This window comes from Sturnira hondurensis, unplaced genomic scaffold (assembly GCF_014824575.4).
Source record: "Sturnira hondurensis isolate 20B ecotype Veracruz unplaced genomic scaffold, ASM1482457v3 Scaffold0000880, whole genome shotgun sequence".
In the NCBI taxonomy this organism is placed as follows: domain Eukaryota; kingdom Metazoa; phylum Chordata; class Mammalia; order Chiroptera; family Phyllostomidae; genus Sturnira; species Sturnira hondurensis.
In genome coordinates, this window is record NW_028073511.1 from 595,530 (window position 1) to 615,947 (window position 20,418).

Here is a 20,418-nt window from a genome sequence, read left to right on the forward strand (position 1 = left end):
CGCGCCTGTGGTTCCTGGGGAAAAATAAACCAATCCCCACTACCAGTCAAAACAACAATATTTGCACAGCTCTGGTAATAATCGCTGGAACCCGCCCTCCCTCTGGCTTGCTGGCGGCACTTTGCCCCCAGCTCACTCTCAGTCACAGGGCCCTGCAGCCTTCTGTCCACGGAGCTCGAGTTCTTGGACTCACAGCTGCTCCTGGCTGCCTCGGGGCTCGCCTCTTCTGGGAAGGCTTCCCGATGGCTCACGCCTCCACACTGGGCAGGACTCAGTTCAAGACCTTGATGCTACCTCGTTGCCCTTCTCTCCCTTCGACCTCAGTGATGCAGGATTCTGTGGTTCTCCTTCCACTCCTAGATGGAACTGCCTGTTTCTCCACCCCCCCCTCTAAGCTCAATTCTCCCCTTCTCTTCTTCCTTCTTTTCCCTTGTTTCTCTTTCCTTTCCCTTTTCTTGTCCTTCCTTTTCTTTCTTTTACACTCCTTTCTGCCCTGCCCATTCCTGCCCCTGCCTTTGCTCTTGAGGTTCTTCCACCTGGTCTACCCTCCTTCCCCCTACCTGTCCACCAGGGACCAACTCAGGTCCTCAGGCCTTAGTCCTGCCTTTCCTGAGGCCCACAGGCCTGACTGCACCCTTCAACTGCCCACAGCTCTTCACCATCCAGCCAGCCCCACTAGCTCAAGCATTCGGATCATCCTCAACTTATCTGCCATTCATTTAAACATGTACCGTGCATCCTCCAGGTTCAAGGCCTGCCTCCTCCATTGTCTGGACAACTCCTACTCATGCTTCAAACTCACCCAGACGATATCTCTTCCTGCCGTGATGACTTTTCCCCCAGGTAGGCAGGTGTCCCCTGTGCTCCCCTGCCCCCTGCAAATGGAAAGTGTGGCTAACACATATGTGATGGATGCTGGCAGTGCCCTGCCCGCTCTGGACTCACCATTCCCACATACTCAGTAGGCTTCCGTGCCCCATGTGCTGGGGAGTTAGCACCTCCCTCCCCAGGGAGCAGTCCCCAGGCCGTGAGGAAGGGGATTTGGGGATTATATTTCCCAGCTCCCTTGTCCCTCAGTGGGGTAACTGGGAGACATGCTCCCCGTACCCCAGGCTTCCAAAGTTCTGTAGTGAGACGGAGCCCCAATTGCTGACAGCAGTTACCTGCTCATTACCCCTCTCCACAATGGTGTCTTTTCTTTGCTTATTTTACCTCCTTGCTGATGCTCTTGGAGCCACTTCCTAAATAAACTACTTGCAGTCAAGTCCTGTCCCATGATCTGCTTCTGGGGAACTCAAACAAAGAAGCCAAATCATATAGAACTTAGTCCATGTCAGGCACTTTCTGAGTTCTGGATTTTTATGAGCTCATTTCATTGACGCGACAGTGTCTCTCATGAGGCAGAGATTACAAATATCACAACTATTCACCTATGAGGAAACTGAGGCACAGAGAGTTTAAATAGAGTGGGGACTGAGGGGTTTCCTTGGATGTGGGACTTCCCTAGGTCAGCGGCTGGAAAACTGGGGCCAGCTGGTCACCCGAAGGTGAAGTGACTTGCCCGAGGTCAATAGCAGTGAGTGGGGGGTGAGATTGCACCCGCTCTGGGCCACCAGCCCAGCCCCAGCCACGTGCTTCCCCTCTAGAAGGCAGGGTCATGTTTTGCACATTTCTGTATCTCTACATTTTGTGAAGATGTTGGTTGATGATTGAGCTGGATGTTGGGGATGAGAAGGAAACAGGCAAGATGCAGCCCTGTCCTTGGGGAGCCACAAGTCAGAGGGGGAGAGGTGATTTCTCCCGTCACAGAGCTCCCGGTCTGGTGAAGCAGTTTCCTGTTGGGGACAGGTCTGCCCTTCCTCCCTGACCCCTCTGTAGGGCCCAGAACAAGGTTTAGAGGAGACTTTTTCCTTCCCTCAAGCTGCTGTCACCACCCAGGCACAGGCAAAAGCAAGTGAGAATGACAGGGTCTGCCTGGCACCTGGTCTGGGTCTCCACTCTCGATGTCACTCAAAGCAAGAGCTGGAACCTCTCCTGGATCAGGTGGTTGGACTGGCTCCACCAAGGCTTTAATTGGGCGCTTTGAGCCTCCATCCCAGTCGGACTGCACTGTCAGTAGGAGGATGGAAGACTGATGGACTTGGTGCTTGGATCAGTCAGGTCCTTGCAGGGAGCAGGTGGTATTTTCCGGGGGTTCACTGTGGAGACTATAGTGAAGGGCCCAGGCACAGAATGTGGGCAGGTCTAAGCCATGAAGTGACTCCCAGAGACCAGCACAGTGGGGAGTCGTTGCCACCCCTTGCCTGAGGACACAAGAGGGCTCTTGCTGCAGCTCAGCCAATGCTGAGGGGGGGGCGGCACAAGGACAGGTTCTGTGCTCTGGGGCAAGGAAGGAGGCCACTGCCTGAGCCAAGGCCAGCAGGGAAAGGGGGCAAATACCCTGGCTTCTCTCTGAGCCTTCGGTCCCACCACCTCCCCTCTCAGGCCCAGTCACATCAAAAATGAAAGACTGAAAGAGCCTGGGGGACTCAGTTGGTGGGGGTCAGCCCCTGCACCCACTCCGAGGGTTTGGGGGTTCAGAGAGTGAATGGGGAGAGGGAGCAGAGAGACCTTACTCTGGTTAGAGTAAGGCTGAGGCTCACACCCACCCTCTGTCCCCTCCACCCAGGGCAGTGACCTGACCCCAGAGGCCCTGCCACTGGGTGAGTGGGAAACTGCTCCTCCAAGACACACACTGCCCTCTCACTTTACAGGCCGTCTCCTGGCCTCCCAGAACATTGGCAAGTTTATTCCTTCCATCCCCACCTCGTTTCCTGCCCCTCCCAGGTCCGCTGGAGGCCCCAAAGCAGGCATGCCCAGGAGGTCTCCTCAGAGGCAGAGGTGCACAGAGGCTCCAGGAACTGCCCCATGAAAGAGGATGGGGGTGGGGGAGCGTCAGTCCAAGAAGAAGGGAAAGAGGGGAGAATAAATATTTCAGAGCCCTATTTTGTACCCTATTTTGCAGCACGGTTGCTTTTTCATCCATTACTCATCCCCCCACATTCATTCAAATATTCCTGAGATTGATATCAGAATTTCCAATTTGGGGATGGAGACAGGAGGCCCAGAGAGGTTTTGTGGTTTCCCAAGTGTTGCACAGCAAGCCAGCAAGCAATAGAGTCCGTTATAGATTCACATCTGCCTGAGTCCAGGAGAGAATAAATGAGGTAAAAGTTGGTTTGAAAAGACGTGGAAAAGCTGGAATGTGGGCAAAGGCTGAAGAGCATCCTGACCTCAGGGCCAGGCAGGGGCAGGGAGCTCAGCCAGTGGCTGGTGGGAGGAGTCGCCATGACTTTGTTTTGAACTTTGGGAGAAAGAGCTAGTAGGGTGGGGAGCCCCCCTGGCTTCCCACAGGGCCATAACTGGGGTGGGGGACGTTCAGCTTGGTCACCGGGTTGCCATTTCTGCCTCCAGGCCTTGGTCTCCCATGGATCCTTGAGGGGTAGGGAGAGGCTTTGGGACCCGAGCGGAGAGGGCCTGAGAATCTTGAGCAAAGATCCTAGAGAGGAGCTGAGAAGCCCTTCGAGAAGGGAGACTGCTATCTTTCTCGCCCCAAGAAATAATTTTACTGGAGATGAGTTTTGGCCAGGAAAGAAGGCTAAGAGACAGGGGCTCCAGCATTGTGTACTGGGGCAGGGGGCGGAGAGAGAGGTCAGGGGGGTCAGGGCCAGGACCCGTACTGTGTATTTGTGGGGGTGGGGGTGGGAGGCGCAGGGACCAGCAGGCAGGGTGGTTGGGGGAAGGCAGAGGGAGGGGTGTGGCTTCAGGGCAGTGCTCTCTGGGCCTGGGGCCCGGGGTGGGGACATGGTGAAGTAAGGGCCCAGGGGAATTGGGGATGGGGGAGTCTAGCATAGCTGTTACCCCAGACTGAGGAGTCCTCTGGCCTGGCTCCTAATGTAAGTGGTCACCCCACCCCCCGCCAGGCCTTGGGATTGGAGGAGCCATGAGGGAAGGGCCTGGGGAACTGCTTGCGTGTGTGTCCAAATGCTTAAGGTGGCCCCAGGAGATGGGTGGGGCTGGGAACTGCCCTCCCAGAAATGTGGTCATGAGAGCAGCTCAGACAACAGCCGAGGGAGTCGTAGTAGTAGTAGTAAAATTCACACTCCCTGAAGTCAGCCCTTTCACAGGTGAAGAGGCACAGAAAGGGAGGTGGCCGGCCAACATCACTCAGGGCTTAAAGGGAGTGTCTCCCTGCCCCAGGCTGGGCACGCTCTTCCCGCCAGAGGGCTGGCAGCAACCTTTGTGATTACCTGCAGGGACAGACGACTGACTACCTTTGGTCTTCACGTCCACCAAAAAAATATTTTTCCTTGTCTTCAAACAGCATAAAGATAGCTCCTTTCTCACAGAGATGATGGGAGAAGTAAACGACTTAGTGAAAGAGCTTAGGACAGTGCTTGGTACACAATAAGCACCCAATAACTGTTAAAAAAACAATGACAATGATGACGATAGAAGATGCCACTGTTTTAAAGGGGACCAAAATATGACACAGCCTGATTTTGCCCTGGCTGTGCGGAAGCCACGGAGCTGGGCAGCCTGTCCAGCAGGGAAGGCCGCTGGCGTGTGGGGTCTGCCTGTCCCCCGGTGTCACGGGAACAGCAGTGGCCCAGCATCTGCCAACTCGGCCTGCACCTCCTGGTCTCCGCCAGGAGGCTCCCCTGTGACTTGTGCCTGTCCAGACCCTCCCTCCAGTCCCACGTCACTGCTTGCTCAGCCCAGTCTGCTGGTCCGAGCCCCAGGAGGGGTCAGCTGAGACACCGCTTGCTACATCACATCGTCTGCCTCCTGCCTTGCCCTTTGGGTCTGCTGTGAGTTGCCAGCAGCCAAAATGCTCACTATTGCTCTTTCTGGGTTGGTGCACATGTCTCTGGTACTTTACATGCGGGCCCATTTAGTTCTGGGAGAGCAGCCCTGCTCCTATCTCCGTTTTGGAAGGAGAAAACTGATGCAGAGACCTTAAGTGACTTGCACAGGGTCACAGAAATGGTGAACCAGCAGGTTGGCTGCAAATTTCACACCCTTATCAGCCACACTCTACTGCTCTGAGCGGACCCCTTTACTTTCTCCTAAGGCTTGGTGGCCTGACCAAGGCTTTGTGAATGAATGAATGACTTTGGTGCTTGTTGGCACACCGGAGGACTACTTTTTCAGACTGCCCTTATCAAGTCATCATCACCTCCCCTCCCTCTCCCTCTTGCCTATGAGGAAAAGCTCTCACTGCCCATTTTATTCTATGATTTCTGTCCAGTGGCCTGATTCTGTTTTCTGGTGCCTTCCCCAGACTCAGACCTCTCCACATGACTCCAAACCCGGTTTCTTACACCTCTCTCTACAACCCCTCTCTCTTCAGTATTTGTAAAGCAATGCCAGTGACTCTTCTCATTGGCTGTGGAGGTGACATCTGTAAGGAACTGGCCAATCAGAAGCTTTCCTCTGCTCCACTCCCAACACCACAGGTTGCTTATCTCTGAACAGGAGTAAGAGTGTGCATGGGGTAAAGGGTTTGATGGGGGACAAGGAATCTCTCTAGAGAGGCCAGGCATGAGAAAGGGTTCAAGGTGAGTTGAGACCACAAAGGCCAACTCAGTGCTCTGACCTCTCTCTCTCTCGGCTTTTAATTGCTTGGTACTCATTCTGGAGTGTAAGTACAGAGGATGCCACTTCCATACCTTCAGCAGTCTCTTCTTCACCTCCCTTTACCTCTGCTCAGGCTGTGGGCCTTAGGCAATGGGCACAGGCCTTGTTTACTCACTGGTGTTTGCCCCTGGGTCTAGCCTTGGTCCCACGTAGGCCCAGGCCAAATGGTGCAAGCCTCATGATGTAACAGCTCTTCCTTTTTCTTTGGTCAGAAGGCTACTCCTGACCCAGTTCCCGGAGGGCCCTGATGCTAACGGGTTTGTCCACAAGGAGGTGCAACATGTGTCCCCAGGGTCCCTGTGATGCTGTCTGTAGGATGGTGGACAGGAGTGGAATCACAGGTATCTACTGGGGCCAAGAATCTAGCTGCCCCAGGTGACCATCAGGTGTTGGTTGATACTGTCAGGGGCTCCTGGTTGGGCTTGGGTACCCAGGTATGGTGAGGACCACACCATTATGTCCTGATTAGTAGCAACCCTGAGCGAGAGATAGAAATGCTCAGGGTGAGATGCTCTGCAAACCCTACCTGGCTTCCCAAACTGTGGCCGGAGCCTTCATATGCAGTGGGGCAGGATGAGGCAGGAGGAACCCACTGGCCTGCCCCTGGCTTTTCCGTGGTGTGAGTGAATGACAGAGCACGGAATCAGCATCCAAACTCCGACCAGCCACCCGCTGGCTGTAGCAGCGGTGCAAGTTCTCACAAGTCTTTAGTGGGCTTGCCTGAGGGTCTCTGGTGGTGTGGGTGGGGGGCACACTCCAGCCTTCAATCAGTTCCCTCCACCAGCCCTGGGAAAACTCACCTGGGGAAGAAGTGGTTTCTCTGTGTGTGCCTTTGTCTCCGGGTATGTGTATGTCAATTAGACTTAGTTTTGGTTGTGTCAGAAAAACTCAAATAATAGTGTTTTAAATAAGATTTACATTTATTTCTCTCTCACATCAGTGAAGTCTGGCAGTATTTAGTCCAGGTTTGTTATGGTGTCTCTGTGACCATTAGAAATCCAGGCTCTTCCTATTTTACTGTGCCACCCACAACAAATATGACCTCTACCTCACGGTGCAACATGGCTGCTGGAGCTCCAGCCACCAAAACAGCATTGTAGTCAGCTGAAAAAAGGGAGTGGGGAAGAAAAGCACACACTGCCCTGAACTGAAAAACACATCCATGTATCACACAGGATACTCCTTTATGCATCCTATTGGGCAGAATCTAATCATATAGCTGCCCTTAACCTTAAGAGAAGACAAAAAAACGTAGTCTTTAGTCTGGGTGGTCATGTGCAAGACTAAAATAAGGAGTCTTGTTACCGAGGAAGAAGGTGGAACAAATACTGGAGTAGAACTAGCTGTGCTTTCCGCAGCACAAGACCTGGGTAGGGGGTTCCAGATGCTGCGTGGTTTCCACAGGCCTCTCCCGATAGCAGCCGGGTCGTGGGGAGTGGGGCTCTGCCTCGTCATCTGGGTCCTGCCTCCAGCCTCGGGGCTTGGAGTCCCCCTTGCAGCTGTGGTGACAGCAGGAACACGATCTTCCTGGGGTCTCCATCAGGGAGAGGAGCAGTTGGATGATCAAGGCCAGCCATGCCATCCCAAAGAGGATCCAGAGGGACACTGTGTTCTTGTACCACAGCGGGTACCTCCGGGAGGGGTCCATCCCTAGAGGAGAGGCAAGGTCAGAGGATGAAGTCCTGGGAAAGTCAGGGCCATGGCTCCACAACAGAAATGGACAGACACAGTGTGACACCATGAGCAGAATATGGGAAGTCCAAACTGGTCTGAGATTGCTGGCCTGGTGGTCAGGTCCACAAGACTCCAGGAAGCCTCCCTGGATTGGCAGCTTGGGTTCGGAAGCAAAGTTTCCTCTTTGTCTAAGGTGCTCTGTGTTCTAACATGGGGTTCCAGGCCAGCAGCGCCAGCACCACCTCAGAGTTTGTTCGAAATGCAAATGGTTGGGCCTCACTCCACACCTCCTGAATCGGAAACCCTGGGCGTGGGCCCAGCAAGCTGTTCTGATGCCTGATCTCCTTTTTGCCTCTCTCTGTGTGTGGTTCTCCTCATCTGAAGGGAGGCGGTATGCTAGGAGCCTCAGGAAGAACAGGTGGAGCTGCTGGAGTTTGTAGCCTGCCTCAGTTCTCACTATCTGAGTGACCATCTGTCTGACTGTCCCTCACCTGTGAAAAAGAGAAAATAATTTCTTATCCTTGGTTTTTATGATTAAGCCCTAAATTCTTATCCCAGGGCTCCTGTTTACTTCTCCAGCCTCAACTTACACACTTCTCCCTTTGAGTGTTGGGCTCCAGTTACTCTGGTCTTTTTCCCTTTGCTTCATCTATCATCTTTCCTGCCCCAGGGCCTTTGCACTTGCTGTCCCCTAAGCTCAGAATGTTCTTCATTTCTAATTCCTCTTGGCCTGGTTATCTCCCTCATCCCCCAGGTGTCAGTTCAGCCGTCACTCCCCAGTGACTAGACTGAGACCCTCGGTTCAAAGTTCTCACAGTGCATGCGCTTTCGCTGGGTGAGTGGGCCTCAGCTTCCTCATCTAGAAGGCGTCCTCCTTCTAAGACTGTTGTGACTATCCTACAGGTCCACGGTCCGAAGTGCTCAGAGTGGTGCCTGCAACACAGCATGGCGTGCTGTTTGCTGTGGGTGGGCGATCGTTGCCCTCGCCATTGGTCCCCACACTGGTGCCCAGGACTGGGCGCAGTCAGGACTGGATGAGGAATCGTTGAGGGAGGGCACAAAGGGGGTGCTGTGGGGTTCAGATCCTCATGTCGAGGGCCTGCTTCATAACGGAGTTCTCCCCTGTCTGTTTCCTGGGGGCCGTCTTGCTTCCTTCATTAGCCTGGGATCGCTCAGAGGAAGAGCTGTGCTCCTACTTCCTGACATCCTTTCTCTCTTAGCTCCCTGTACCAGCCGTCTGTCCACCCCCAACCCTGTCCCAATGGCCCCAAGACAACCTCTCGGCCTGTCCTCCCACGGCCAGGACCCTCGCCTGGGTCCCAGCTCAGGGAGGAGCCCACAGCCCACGACTGACCTCACCACCGGCAGGAGCCAGCATTGGATTAGGCTGATTGGGTTAGGGGGCGACGATTCCGCTGGCAGTCCCAAATGCGATCAGCACTGCGTCAGCTCACCGCCCCTGCCACCCGCTGGCTCAGCTCGCTCCTGGCAGCGGAGGGGAGAAGGTGTTCCTCTCCACGTTCATTTTATTTTTTTAGCTGAAATCACAAGTGGCAGGAGACCTGGCAGCTGGCAAGGCGCTCAACTGAGTTGCAAATGCAATTGTGGGGCCTCCAGGTCCAGGGAGGAGCCGGTGGCTGGGACCTGGAGACTGGTCCTGCCACTGCCTCTGGGCAAAGAGGAGCAGCTGTCTGTTGGGACACCACCCCTGAGGCTGCTGACTCAGGGACAATGGACACCCACAGTCCAGTGGTGGACCCTGGCATTCCCATCCAAGAAAGGGGGTTGACCCTGTACCTGGAGGACAGGGGAGGCTGAGAGACATAGAGAGTGGGGTTTGCCCCCTCTCAGCTGTGGAAGATTCTGGAACACATGCATATAAGGAGCCCTGACTTGGGGGGTCTCTCCTAAACCTGCCCTAGGCTTGTCTGCTCTATGACCTTAATGAACTTTTCCGCCTCTCGGGGCCTCACTATCTCCTCGTAAATGAAGCAGTCAAGGGCTCTCGGTGTGGTCACTTGCCACTGAAATGGCTGCAGGAGGAATCAGAGTGAGTAGCAAATCTCTGAAGAGGTAGCAAAGGGGGCAGCTCTGCCTGCTGCCCCTCTGGACTTTGAACGGGCTCTCGTGGGTTTGGGCCAGGCTGCCTGAGTCAGGGTGTTTGGTGGAAGGGGGCTCTGTCAGGTCTGTGCCCCGTGCCCCTGCCTGGCCACTCCCCAGGCGTGGCTCGTAGGATAGCAGAGGCCCCGATCCGCCCTGCCCCTCCCTGGATGGCAGCAGAGGCCCTTCCTCCCATCCCCAGGGTGCCCATGTCTGGAGAGGGCCCCCCCCCCTTCCCTGCCTCAGGGGCTATGGGGCCTCACACACCCTCACAGAGACTCCCCTCAACTCCGCATTGGTTTTCCCACAAAGACCAGACTTTGGGAGCCCCGGTGACTCCTGGCTGGGGTCCCGTTCCCACTTTTTTGCCCTCCCCATGCACTGGGCTCTCTCAGAGAACCAGGCCTTCTAGGACTAACACCGGGGACAAATCCTGAGTTTCATGCTCTGAACCCTGGGGGCGGGGGAAGGGGGAAGGGTGCTGCAGGACCCGCTGGTCAGAAGAGCATTTTGGGAAGGCCCAAGTGTGTCATGGGAGGAAGGGGGCTCAGAGTGGAGAGGGAGGCGGGACCTGGTCATGCAGAAATTCCCACAGGCCTCGTCATGGATTTTGTACTCCGTCCTAAGACTCTGGGAAAAACGGAAGACTCTCAGAGGAGCTGGGCAGGTGACTTGATAGCACTTGTCATTTTTAGAGACCGTAAGAGCCAAGGGGGGACAAGATGGAGACTGTACCCACCCACGGTGTCATCCTCATTGTCCTCTGTGTCAGTGGGACACAACCAGCCAGGTGAAGCTGCCCCGCCTGGACTAGGGGAACGGCAGTGGGAACAGAGAGGAGAATTCAGATCCCAGAATCATCCTGTGCGCTGCCACGGCAGGCGGAGCCCCTGGCGCTGCTGGCCTCAGCTCTCCTAAGACACACCTCTCCACCCTGAGGGTAGCAGGGGAAACATGACCCAGCTGGAAGAAGACGTCTCCAGGACTTCCTGCCAGAGTGAGGCTCCCTCCCAGGATGAAGGATGTCAGGAAGCGGTAGCATAAGGCACCTGACACCAGACCCTTCTTCCTGCAGAAGGAGAGTTTCAGAGAAGGGGACCTTGCACACAGGCTAGAAGGCACTGAGGACATCTTAGCCATCGCCTCTCCCAGGCACCTCATTTTACAGTCAGGAGCACTGAGTGAGGCCCCAAGAGGGAGTGTGTGGAGGGGTCTGGAGACAGTATGAGTTTTGGAATCAAACAGGTGAGAATTGAGATCTCACTAGCTGTGCAATCTCAGGCAAGTGGCTTGGCCTCTCTGAGCTTCAGCTTCCTCCTTAGTGGAGTGGGGTGACACCCGTGACTCTAGGTTTCCTGATGAGCTAGCTCTTCGTTACTTGGATAAAACCACATACCCATATTCCAGGCTGGTTCTGTCTCCGAAGGAGTGAAGGTGGGCAGGGCTGCCTCCCTAGTTTAAGACCAGGGGTCCAAACAAATGCACAGAGCTCCTTGAGCCCAGTGTGGTGGTGGTGGTAGTGGCCACTGCTCATACAGTGGACCTTCAGCTCCTGAGGCTGAGCTGCTGGGTCCAGCCACCCCTCCCTCCCACCCCCACAGAGTGTCCTCTACTGCCACCTGCTGGGCATGTGCCTCAGCTTTATTATGCAAGGATTTCTAGGGCCCTAGTCTTGCCCAGAGGGGTTAAATCACAGATTAAACCCCACCTTTGGGATTTTGGCCCTTAGGGCCATGCAGCCCATTCTTCCTGGCACCCAGAGTGCGGTTGCCAATTGTTTCCCAGTGCAGGGGCTGGGGAGTGGTTTCCTTAGTCTCCTGGGCTCTCCAGCCTGATCCTCGTGGGCGCAGCCCAGGGGCAGTAGGAGGCTTGGTGTTTAATGGGGCAGCGTGAGGTGGGGAGGAGAGACCCTGGGACGAGGACAGACTGGGGAGGGGGTCAGGGACTCCCCTTCTCTGGTGAGCTCCAAGAATGGAAGTTGACCCGTGGACGTGCGAGGCGTTCCCGGCGCTTGTCAAGATGGCCAGGAGTTCGACTTACAGCCTGAAGCTCTGCCTCAGACTCCAGCTGTCACTTTTGCTGAACAACCTTAGCCTGCTCACACGACAAAGGTGGGCTGACCCTGTCTTCTGGTCTTTGGGCATCAAGCCCCCACTGGGCCTGGAATGAGCGGGTGTCCCGACGACATGGCCAAAGGGGCAGACGAGTGGAGGGCCAGGCCGCGGAATCCCCAGCCACCCCTCCCGCTCGCCGCCAGGGGCTCTCACCAATCACGTAGTCCCCGAAGCCCACGGTGCTGAGGGTGATGAAGGCGAAGTAGAAGCCCTCCACGTAGCTCCAGCCCTCCATGTAGGAGAAGAGCAGCGGGGGCAGCAGCAGGAAGAGCGGGAGGCCCAAGAGGAGGGCGCCGGAGCCTGCCAGCCAGCGGGCCTTGGCTGGGTCCTGGGGGTGCACACAGCGCTCAGCCCGCGTGTAGCCTGTCAGTGCAGGGGCAGGGAGCGGACAGCATGGGGGCCCTGGGCTGCCTGGGGCCTCTGCACCTGGCTGTGTCTCCGGGTTCCCAGCCAAGGCCTTGGCGCCTTGTGCCCTTCCTAACTACCAGGTCCCACCACGTCTCCCCCAGTGATGCTCTTTTATTACTAAACACCCCTTCTAGGCAGTGACCCCCCAATCCCACCAGGTCCCCACCAGTAACTCTGATACCTAGAAATAGTCCTCCTGTCCCTGCATTGACCCCAGGCCCCCATTCCCACCACGGCTCCTTTCCCACCAGACACTCTCCGGGGGCACAGTGACTGCCCTCGCCCTCATCGGCCAGGACTCCCCGCGGTGCCCCCTCACTCCACAAGCGCCCCTCCCCTGCTCTGCTCCCTTGCCCCTCACCTGCCAGGTGCCGCCCAGCCTGTGGGCCCAGCGGCGCACTCCCTGTTCCATGAGGTGCCCCAGGCGATTGAGCACCACGAGGTTGAGTGGGATTCCCACCAGAGCAAAGAAGATGCAGAAGAGGCGGGCGGCCATTGTGTGGGGGCTCAGGTTGCCGTAGCCTGAGGGGAGACAAGGCACTTCAGAGGATCTTTCCTTCACTGGGGGCCCCATTCCTAATCCACTTCCGACGTGGCAGTTAGTGTTGGTTGAGGCCTTCCTGTCCTGTGCAGGCGCTGTGCGGGGCGCCAGTACATCCATTCCCTCCTTCCAGGTGGGTTGACGCCCCATGTTCCACAGATTGGAGGCTCAGCGGTGTGTGTGAGCTCCAACCCACAAAGTGTGAGTCCGTCTTTCCTCTCTTCACTTCCTGCCTCTCTGGTGGGCGAAGGAATGTAAGACAGGGGCACAGGACCCCATGGAGCCCACTGCCCCCGCCCCTCTGGGACGCAAGCTGCTGGGCCCAGGTGGCTCCCAGCACCAAAGGCAGGCTGCCCCTGCCCGATGAAGGACTCCTCTAACCAGTCATCTTGCTGGGGGACTCCCATTGCCTGGCCAGGCCTTTCTCAGAGCCTCACCGCATCCAAGCTCATCCCCACCCAGGGCCCCGCTTCCTCTCTCTCCATTCACAGATATCAGACCCACTTTGCAGCCGAGGCTCTTGCCATCTCTCCTGCTCCTACTCTATGCTTCAAAGGTGCCCCCCCTCCATCTCTTACACACCTGATTCTGTCCTGATAATCTGATTTCCAGATGGTCCTAACACACCTGGGATCCTTCCCAAACCCCTCGGGAGTGAGGGTCAGAGGATGGACCATAGGTAACCTGGGGGAGGTGGAGGTTGGGCTTCTGTCCTGAGGATAAGGGAGGGGGGAGGCTCGGGGAGGGGGAGGTGTACCTAAAAGGAGTCCATCATTCTGGACATTCCTTCCTCTTCCATTCCCCTCCACCCCTGTCTCTCCACTTCTTGGTCACTATTGTCTTGTCTTTCTAAAATGTGAAACTGATTATACCATCCCCCAAGTTATTATGCTTTATGATCGCTCACATCTGCTGTGGAAAGTCCAAACTTTCGCCCAGCCCATCACTGGTCCAGTTCTGGCTACACTCCTGCCCTGCTGAACCCCCAGATGCCCTCATGGCCTTTGAACACGATATTCCCCCCACTAAAAGAATGCTTCTTTCCCTCTCTGCCCACCTGTAAATGGCCCAGCAAGTCAAGTCCTGGCCCCTGGTGGAGAAGTGGCTCTACCAACACTCTGCTTGGCTTTGCGGGTAACCTACCCCTGTGGGAGAATGATTTGTTTCCCTGCCTGCCGCCCCTGAGGGCTGGGAGCCCCTGAAGAGCAGGGCCTGGGCCTTAGTCATCTTTATATTCGCAACAACCGGCACAGGACTGACGCTCCCTAGGAGCTCGCCATACATGCGTCACATGAGTACAACACTGAATGAATGAATGGAAAGTACAGGAATGAATGTATAAATATTAAATAGACAACAGAACTCCTGGGGGGTTTGGGAAGGATCCCTGGCACCCTGCCCCGTGTCACCACTTAAAGTCCCCACCCCTGACTCCACACTTAACTCCCACTGTATTGAAACTGGCGGTTTACTCATCCGCCTCACTAAGAGTTCTCAGGGGATCCGGTCCCGAGAGAGGCCAGAGCATGTGCTAGTACAGAGGGTGGTTTGGGAGGCAGAGTCCCTTCCGGGGTTTGAATCCCAGCTCTGCCCCTTCAGATTCTGTTTCTTCATCTGTAAAATGGAGACCTCACAGTGTGGTACAGGAATGAAGGGGGCCATGAGGTGTCCTGCAGATGAGAATGTGAGCTCTTGAGCATCCAGCACACAGAAAGCGCTAAGCAGCTGTTTGCCGTGGGAATGAGTGGATGGATGATTGAACTCCCCTGAATCAGCTCTGGTCCGAGGGCTTCAGAGGCCTCGTCCGGAGCCCCCTCTATTTTTCCTTCCTGGCCTTTATGGGTCCCTCCTTAAGAGGAGAGAAGTCTCTTTGCTACTGGCATTGGGAAGAGGTAAATGTCTCGGGGACCCTGTCTGTCTGCCTTCTCACCAACTCCTTCTCCTCCAGCTGTGGGTCCCCCAGGGTCCCATCCTCCGTCCCTGGGGGTCTTTTCATTCTAACTGGAGGGATGGCAGCACTTAGATTCTGAATCTGGGAGGCCTCCACAGACGCCTTTGCCTTTCCAAGGCTGACAAAGGTGGGTTTTTCTCCTTCCCATCCTCTCTGTCAGCCCTCAGGTCGGCAGAACTAGTGGACATCAGTTCAGTCTGTTGAATGCTTGGTGGCCATGGCCCCAGTGCCACCTAATGCCCCTCTCATGTCAGTCTCTCTCCCACCTGTCAGCTCTGTTGCTAAGTCCGGTTCTAAGACACCCTGCCCTACCAGGTCCTCTGTGGTTGGGCTCCCCTGTATCTTCCCAAAACCAACACTCAGTTCCAACCCTCTCCAGCCATCTGGTCCTCCTTATTGTTCCCCCAACTCACCAGCCACACTGTTCTTCGGGCCTTTGCACATGCTGGCGGAGGGTGCTTTCCCCACTTGTCTGCCTGGTTTGTTCCCTTATTTTGTGTATGTTTCTGCTTCCATGTTACTATGTCAATGGCCAGCCATCTACAGCAGCCCCCACCTTCCATCACCGTCAAACTCCCTTCCCTGGATTTATTTTTCTCTAAGCACCTCTTATAACCCAAGTGTTGTCTACGTATCTGTGAGTTTGGTATGTGCTCCCACACAGTAGAATGTCATTCCGCCAAACCTAGGGACTTGCCAGCTTGCTCACCACTATATTTCCGGCACCCAGAGCTGTCTGGCCCACACGAGGTACTCAGTCTTTTCATTGAATGAATGGGTGGATCGATGAGTGAACAGATGAGCCGGCTGTGGGTGGACTTGCAGATGACGAAGGGCTCAGGCCTGTCCTGCCGGCCCAGGAGTGTCACGTGCCTGTCAAACCCTGTTTCCTTCCAGGGCTTCAAAAGCACAGCCTGTACAGGGTGCTGGTCCGAAGGTACTGGAAAGAGCCAGCGGCCCTCAGCTAGGTTTCAAATCCTAACTCTGCTTCTTACTAGCTATGTGATCTTGTGAGGGGGGGGGGCGTGCCACTTCTCTGTGCCTCAGTTTCCTCATCTGTGGCATAAAAATGGTAAACCCTGTCCTTGGAGTTTGTACCCTATGGACAAAATGTGAGGTGAGGCAAGGCCCCCTTTTATCCGCCCTCCTTCCCCTCAGCCAGCAGAACAAAGCAGAGAGGAGGGGAAGGGAAATAGACCAGGCTAAGCCCTATAGAGTCGGGAAGAGACATCCTGTGGAATTCTGAATTCAGGGGGCCAAAGCCATAGGCCTGGGGCAGATGGTGTAGTCAGTGTGGGGTTCAGAGACCTAAGATCCCTACACATGTGACCGTGCATGACATCCTGTCACCCTGGAACTCAATACATGCTGGCGGAACGGGTATTTGGGGGACTCATTAGCCTATCAGCGTTTGTTGAGTCCCACTGAATGCTGGACCTTGTACTAGATCCTGGGGGTATAGAGATGAATAGATACCATCCTGGCCGGTCCTTCCAGGGCACAGGGTCCGTGGAGTGTGAGGCGCCTTCCAGGAATGCTTGCCTCAAGTTGGAGCACTGTCCAAGCTCCTTTGTAGCCCTGAGACCTGCTTCCCAGAGGCTGGTCTCAAACTAGGTCAAAAGTTTGGCTGATTTAAAACTAGATGGAGAGTCCCCTGGGTGCTCCTGCCCGGCTCCTCTCTGGGAGTACAGAGCACGGGGTGCTGCTTTCCTGGGGAGAGGAGCCTGGCTAGGCAGAGCTGGTGGAGGTAGCCTGAGACACAGGCGGTATCAGCCTGCCACCTGGTGGTCATCCTTGTGTCATGCAGGGCCAGGGCAGGGGGATGGAGCCATTTGACTTATTTCCTGGGTCTAGAGCTGGGGTACCTAAGGCTGCTCTTCACCTTCCCCTCACAAAAGCCCTCAGGTGCCCTCCCAAGAGAAGCTCCACCTCTGCTCTCGTGAGGGCAGGGCTAGAGAAATGGGGGTGGTGGGGCGGGCTGATCTGGCCCAGGTGTCCTGGGTGTGAGGGAAGAAAGGGGCTTGGAGGGGATAGTGGTGGGGTGAGGTGGTGCCTTCGTGAGCTGAGGAGCGGCCTCCAGGAATGGCCACTTCTCCCTAAAGGCTGAGAACAGGTCAGGTGGAAAGGCTGTTTGGGGGGGTTCTCTCCCCCCTTCCTCACCTCACAAGCCTCACCCATGTCCCACCTCCAATTACTCCTGGGGTCAGTGTTGGGTGGGTTTGGCCGAGGAGACCAGGGCACGTACAGCACCCAGAGCAGCTTTACTCCTGCACGGGAGACCCTCTGCTTCCCGAGAGGTTGTGGGAGGCAGAACCCCAGGGAACTGTCCATGCTTCTTCCCCGGACCTTGCACAGAAAGGGAGGACCCTGGTGAAATGCATAACCTGATACGGCAGATCTGCTGTGGGCCTGGGACTCTATTCCCAGATGGTGCCCGCACTGCAGGCACCACCTCTCTCGGAGTCCTGAGGCCCTGGTAACCTCACAACCCCCCCCCAAAAGGCACTGGTCCACTGTCCCTGAGGGGGAGGCCACCCTCCCCAGCCCCGCCCACCTGGCCCCATCCTGCTCTTACCAATGGTGGTGATGGTGGACACGGAAAAGAAGAAAGAGCCCATGATCTCCCAGCGTCCCATGCTGGTGGTGTTGCTAAGGACGATGTCCCCGCTTTGGTAAGCATGGACGATGCCCTGGGGGAAGAGGCTGCAGTGACCACCAGGCTCTGCGGTGTGACTAGGCTCCTGTGCCCAAACCCATATGCATGTGCACACGCACACACCTGCACACACAAGCTCATGGCCGATCCTCACAACCACTGAGGCCAGACTGGCCTGGGCCAGCAGGCACTTCCCTTCCAACCTGGGGCCCCCTAGGGCAGGAAACACGGGGGCAGCTCCCTCCCTGCCCTTTCCCCCAGAGCCCAGGTCAGCCCAGGATATCTATCTCACAGGCTGGAGGAACACCTTTTCTTCTCTGCTCACTCCTGTTCTTGCAACAAGCATGGCCAGGCACAGCATGTGGTATTTTAGGGGACATGAAGATGAAAGAGACATGACCTCAGCCCTCAGTGGGACAGAGACAAACTTAACTCTAATGTGGTGCAGTCAATGCAACTTTCAGGCAGCACAACTGCGTGATAGCAGGCAAGGCACCCCGCCTCTCTGGGCCTCAGTGCAAGATGGAACACTAACAGCACCTACCTCATAGAGCTGTGAGGGCTAAACGAAGTACTCGGTGTAAAGACTCAGAACAGTGCCTTGGACGTAGTAAGTGGTAGTGGTGGTTGTCATCGTTATTGTTACAAATATGATGCTGGAGGAACACGGAGAGGAAAGGGGCTCATTCTGACGGGGGTAGGGAAAGAGGCTTCATGGAGTGGATGACATTTTAGTTGGATCTTCCTTGAGAGTCAGACAGGATTCTCCCAGTGGAAGGATGTTTGTTTAAGTAGATGGCAGACAGGAGTGCACCTGGGATTTCAAACAGGGAGACTGAAAGGTCTTTGGGAGCCAGGCCGTGCTTGGCTCTGCCACGCCAGGGATAGGGTGACAGGCCTCTTCCAAGGCCACTGAGCAAAGGAGAGGCAAGCTCAGGGTGTGTGCTCCACGGCAGCTGGCAGTGGAGAAGATGCGGGCAGACTGGAAGGGGAAGGACTCCTGCAGGGGTGAGTGATGGAGAGGGCCTGGCCTGCATCCTGGCACAGAGTGGCCCAGGAGGAACAGAGAGGAGATATTCAGAAGCCCAGCCCTCTGGCCCTATTTGGTGTGGGCAGTGAGGGAAGAATGTGTATCTGTGAGGCTGGTGGAGGAGGAGGGCTGCCTGGTCTTGGCCTTGGGGGAACTATATGGCCGCTAGGAAGTTGCATGTACATGTCTGGACTCAGGGGGGCAGATCTGGGTTGGAGACACCATATCCTTGTTCCTGGGGATGAAACCAGAGGACGGTGTGAATGGCGTGAAGCAGAAGGAGGTTGGAGGGGGAAGCCTTGCTGGAAACACCCACATCTACAGGTGCACACTGAGGCAGTGCTCATGGTGGTTCACAGCCCCAGCTTCTTGGCTATGTAGCTATATATCATCTGTACTCAACCTCTCTGAGCCTCTGTTTCTTCATCTCTAAAACTGGGGTTGTAACAATGGTACCTATCAGTGAGGTAGGTGAGGATGAAGCAAGTCAATACGCTAGGGACAGGGCTTGACACACAGTAAGTGCCACATAGAAGCATTTAGTATTGTTCTCATCCCATCATTGTCATTTTTCCTGGGCCCAGGGAAGTTGATCTCCTTTGCAAGGGGAGTGGCACAGAGCCTCCAGGACCACCAGGCAGAGGACTGTAGAAGTTCCGCGGTGGGCAATGGAGGTGCTACATTAGCTCTTTAGTGGAGATGGTCCTTGCCCTGCCCAGCTCCAGGCCCTGCTGAGCCTCTCAGTCCAAGGGCTCAGGACTCCACCACAGTCAGGTGCCCAGGTTGCAGGCCCTGCCCCCTGGGAAGAAATTTCCGGCTATCGGGCAGCTGTCTGAGCTCCCGGACAAAGCCAGGGCCTGGGATGTTTACACATCCTCCAAATCCCAGCAGCTCCCAGTCCAGCACCGCCTGCGCTGAGTTGGAGGGCACCTTAAGCCATCCTCCATGCCCAGCCCCAAGAACCTCCCCTTGCTCTCCCTCCTCCGAATGCCTGGCTGGGTCCCCATCCCCTGAGCCATGTGGGTCCTCAGGAACCCCTGCATCCTCCAGCCCAAGGCTCCCTTCTGCCCTTCCAAGTCTCCAAGCCCAGCCCAGTGTCCCAAAACGTGGGGTCAGCTAAAGAGCGCCCCTACATCCTCCCCTCCTTCTCTCTGACTCGGATCTACGCACTTGGAGCCCCAGGACCCTGGCACACCCATCTGGACTCCATTCCACCACCGTCCGGACAGGCGTGCCCTGAATCCCCTTCTCCCCCCAGTCCTAGAGGGTCATGCCCCTGTTGTTGCTCATTTTTGGCACCGCGCAGCGCCTCCTATAGCCCTCGTCCCTAATTCGCATATTTGCACCCGGAGTCTGTCGAAGGGGCCAGGCATGCCCTTTCGTTCTTCGCCCGTGGTCCGACCCCGACACAGCGCCGCTGGGTCCCAGTTCGACTCCCTCTCTTCCACTTCCCAAGCCGGCCAAGAAGACCCTGCCCCTGTTCTGACTCGACCTGGCTCTGGAAGCTCGTGACCCAGGTAAGAGCGCCCTCAGTCGTCCTCATCCCCAAACTTGGTGTTTGCACTGAGAAACTCTCGACTGGGCGGGTGCTGCCGTCTGGTCCCTACAGCGCTCACTGCGCGGTCTGGTGCGGCGCGTTCCTCTCGGGAAAGTTCCCGGGCTGTCCAGCCCAACCCTCTCCCCGACCCCCGACACACGCGCCGCTCGTCGCCCCGATGTCTAGCCCCTCCACCTCTCTTTCGGAGAAGAGCTTCCGGCCTTTTCCCGTCCCGAGCCAGGGAGGCACCTGTCGCCCTCCGCCCGCCACCCCGGGCTCTCCTGTCCCGGATTTCCCCGCCGCTCCCGGGCGGCTCCGCTCGTCCCTGACCCGGATCAGCGAGTCCAGCGCCGAGCTGTCGAGACACGTGAAGTTCCGCAGCAGCGCCCACTTGTCGCGCTGGAATTTCGCGCTGGAGTCCTTCGCCGCGGGGCTCTCCAGCATCCAGAACACGGCAGTGCCCAGTGCCAGGTAGGCCAAGTAGATAAGTAGCAGGAGCACGATGCCCGGCACCGCACAGCCCTGCGCCTTGCCCTTGGGCGCTGCCCGGGCTCTCCGCTTGCACATAGCAGAACAGACACGGAGGCTGGAGCCGGGAGCCATGGATGGAGGTGGAAACAGGAGTTCTGCAGTCTCTTCTCTGGCTAGTGGCTGCCTGTGCCCAGTCTTCTCAGCAAAGGAGGCGCGTGCCGGACAGCCCTGCCCCACCCTGCACCGAGATCCAATCC

The 20,418-nt window shown here is 56.4% G+C and overlaps 1 protein-coding gene across 1 annotated transcript; it reads right to left on the reverse strand.

Moving 5' to 3' along the window:
* Nucleotides 1–6,580: 6,580 nt before the first annotated feature.
* Nucleotides 6,581–20,406, reverse strand: KCNK17 (potassium two pore domain channel subfamily K member 17). The gene is made up of 5 exons (XM_037051986.1): nucleotides 20,021–20,406; nucleotides 17,043–17,157; nucleotides 12,337–12,497; nucleotides 11,721–11,895; nucleotides 6,581–7,329 (listed from the first exon to the last, which is right to left on the reverse strand). Exons 1-5 carry the CDS (start codon nucleotides 20,291–20,293, stop codon nucleotides 7,019–7,021), a joined length of 1,035 nt encoding a protein of 344 aa, XP_036907881.1. The 5' UTR covers nucleotides 20,294–20,406; the 3' UTR covers nucleotides 6,581–7,018.
* Between the last annotated feature and the right edge of the window lie 12 nt (nucleotides 20,407–20,418).

Coding starts and splice junctions, on each gene's coding strand:
- KCNK17 (XM_037051986.1), bottom strand. CDS start 20,293: ATGGCTCCCGGCTCCAGCCTCCGTGTCTGTTCTGCTATGTGCAAGCGG. Junction 17,158..20,020: donor CGCTGGACTCGCTGATCCGG/GTCAGGGACGAG, acceptor CTCTTCCCCCAG/GGCATCGTCCATGCTTACCA. Junction 7,330..11,720: donor CTTCGGGGACTACGTGATTG/GTGAGAGCCCCT, acceptor CCTCTCCTCTAG/GGATGGACCCCTCCCGGAGG.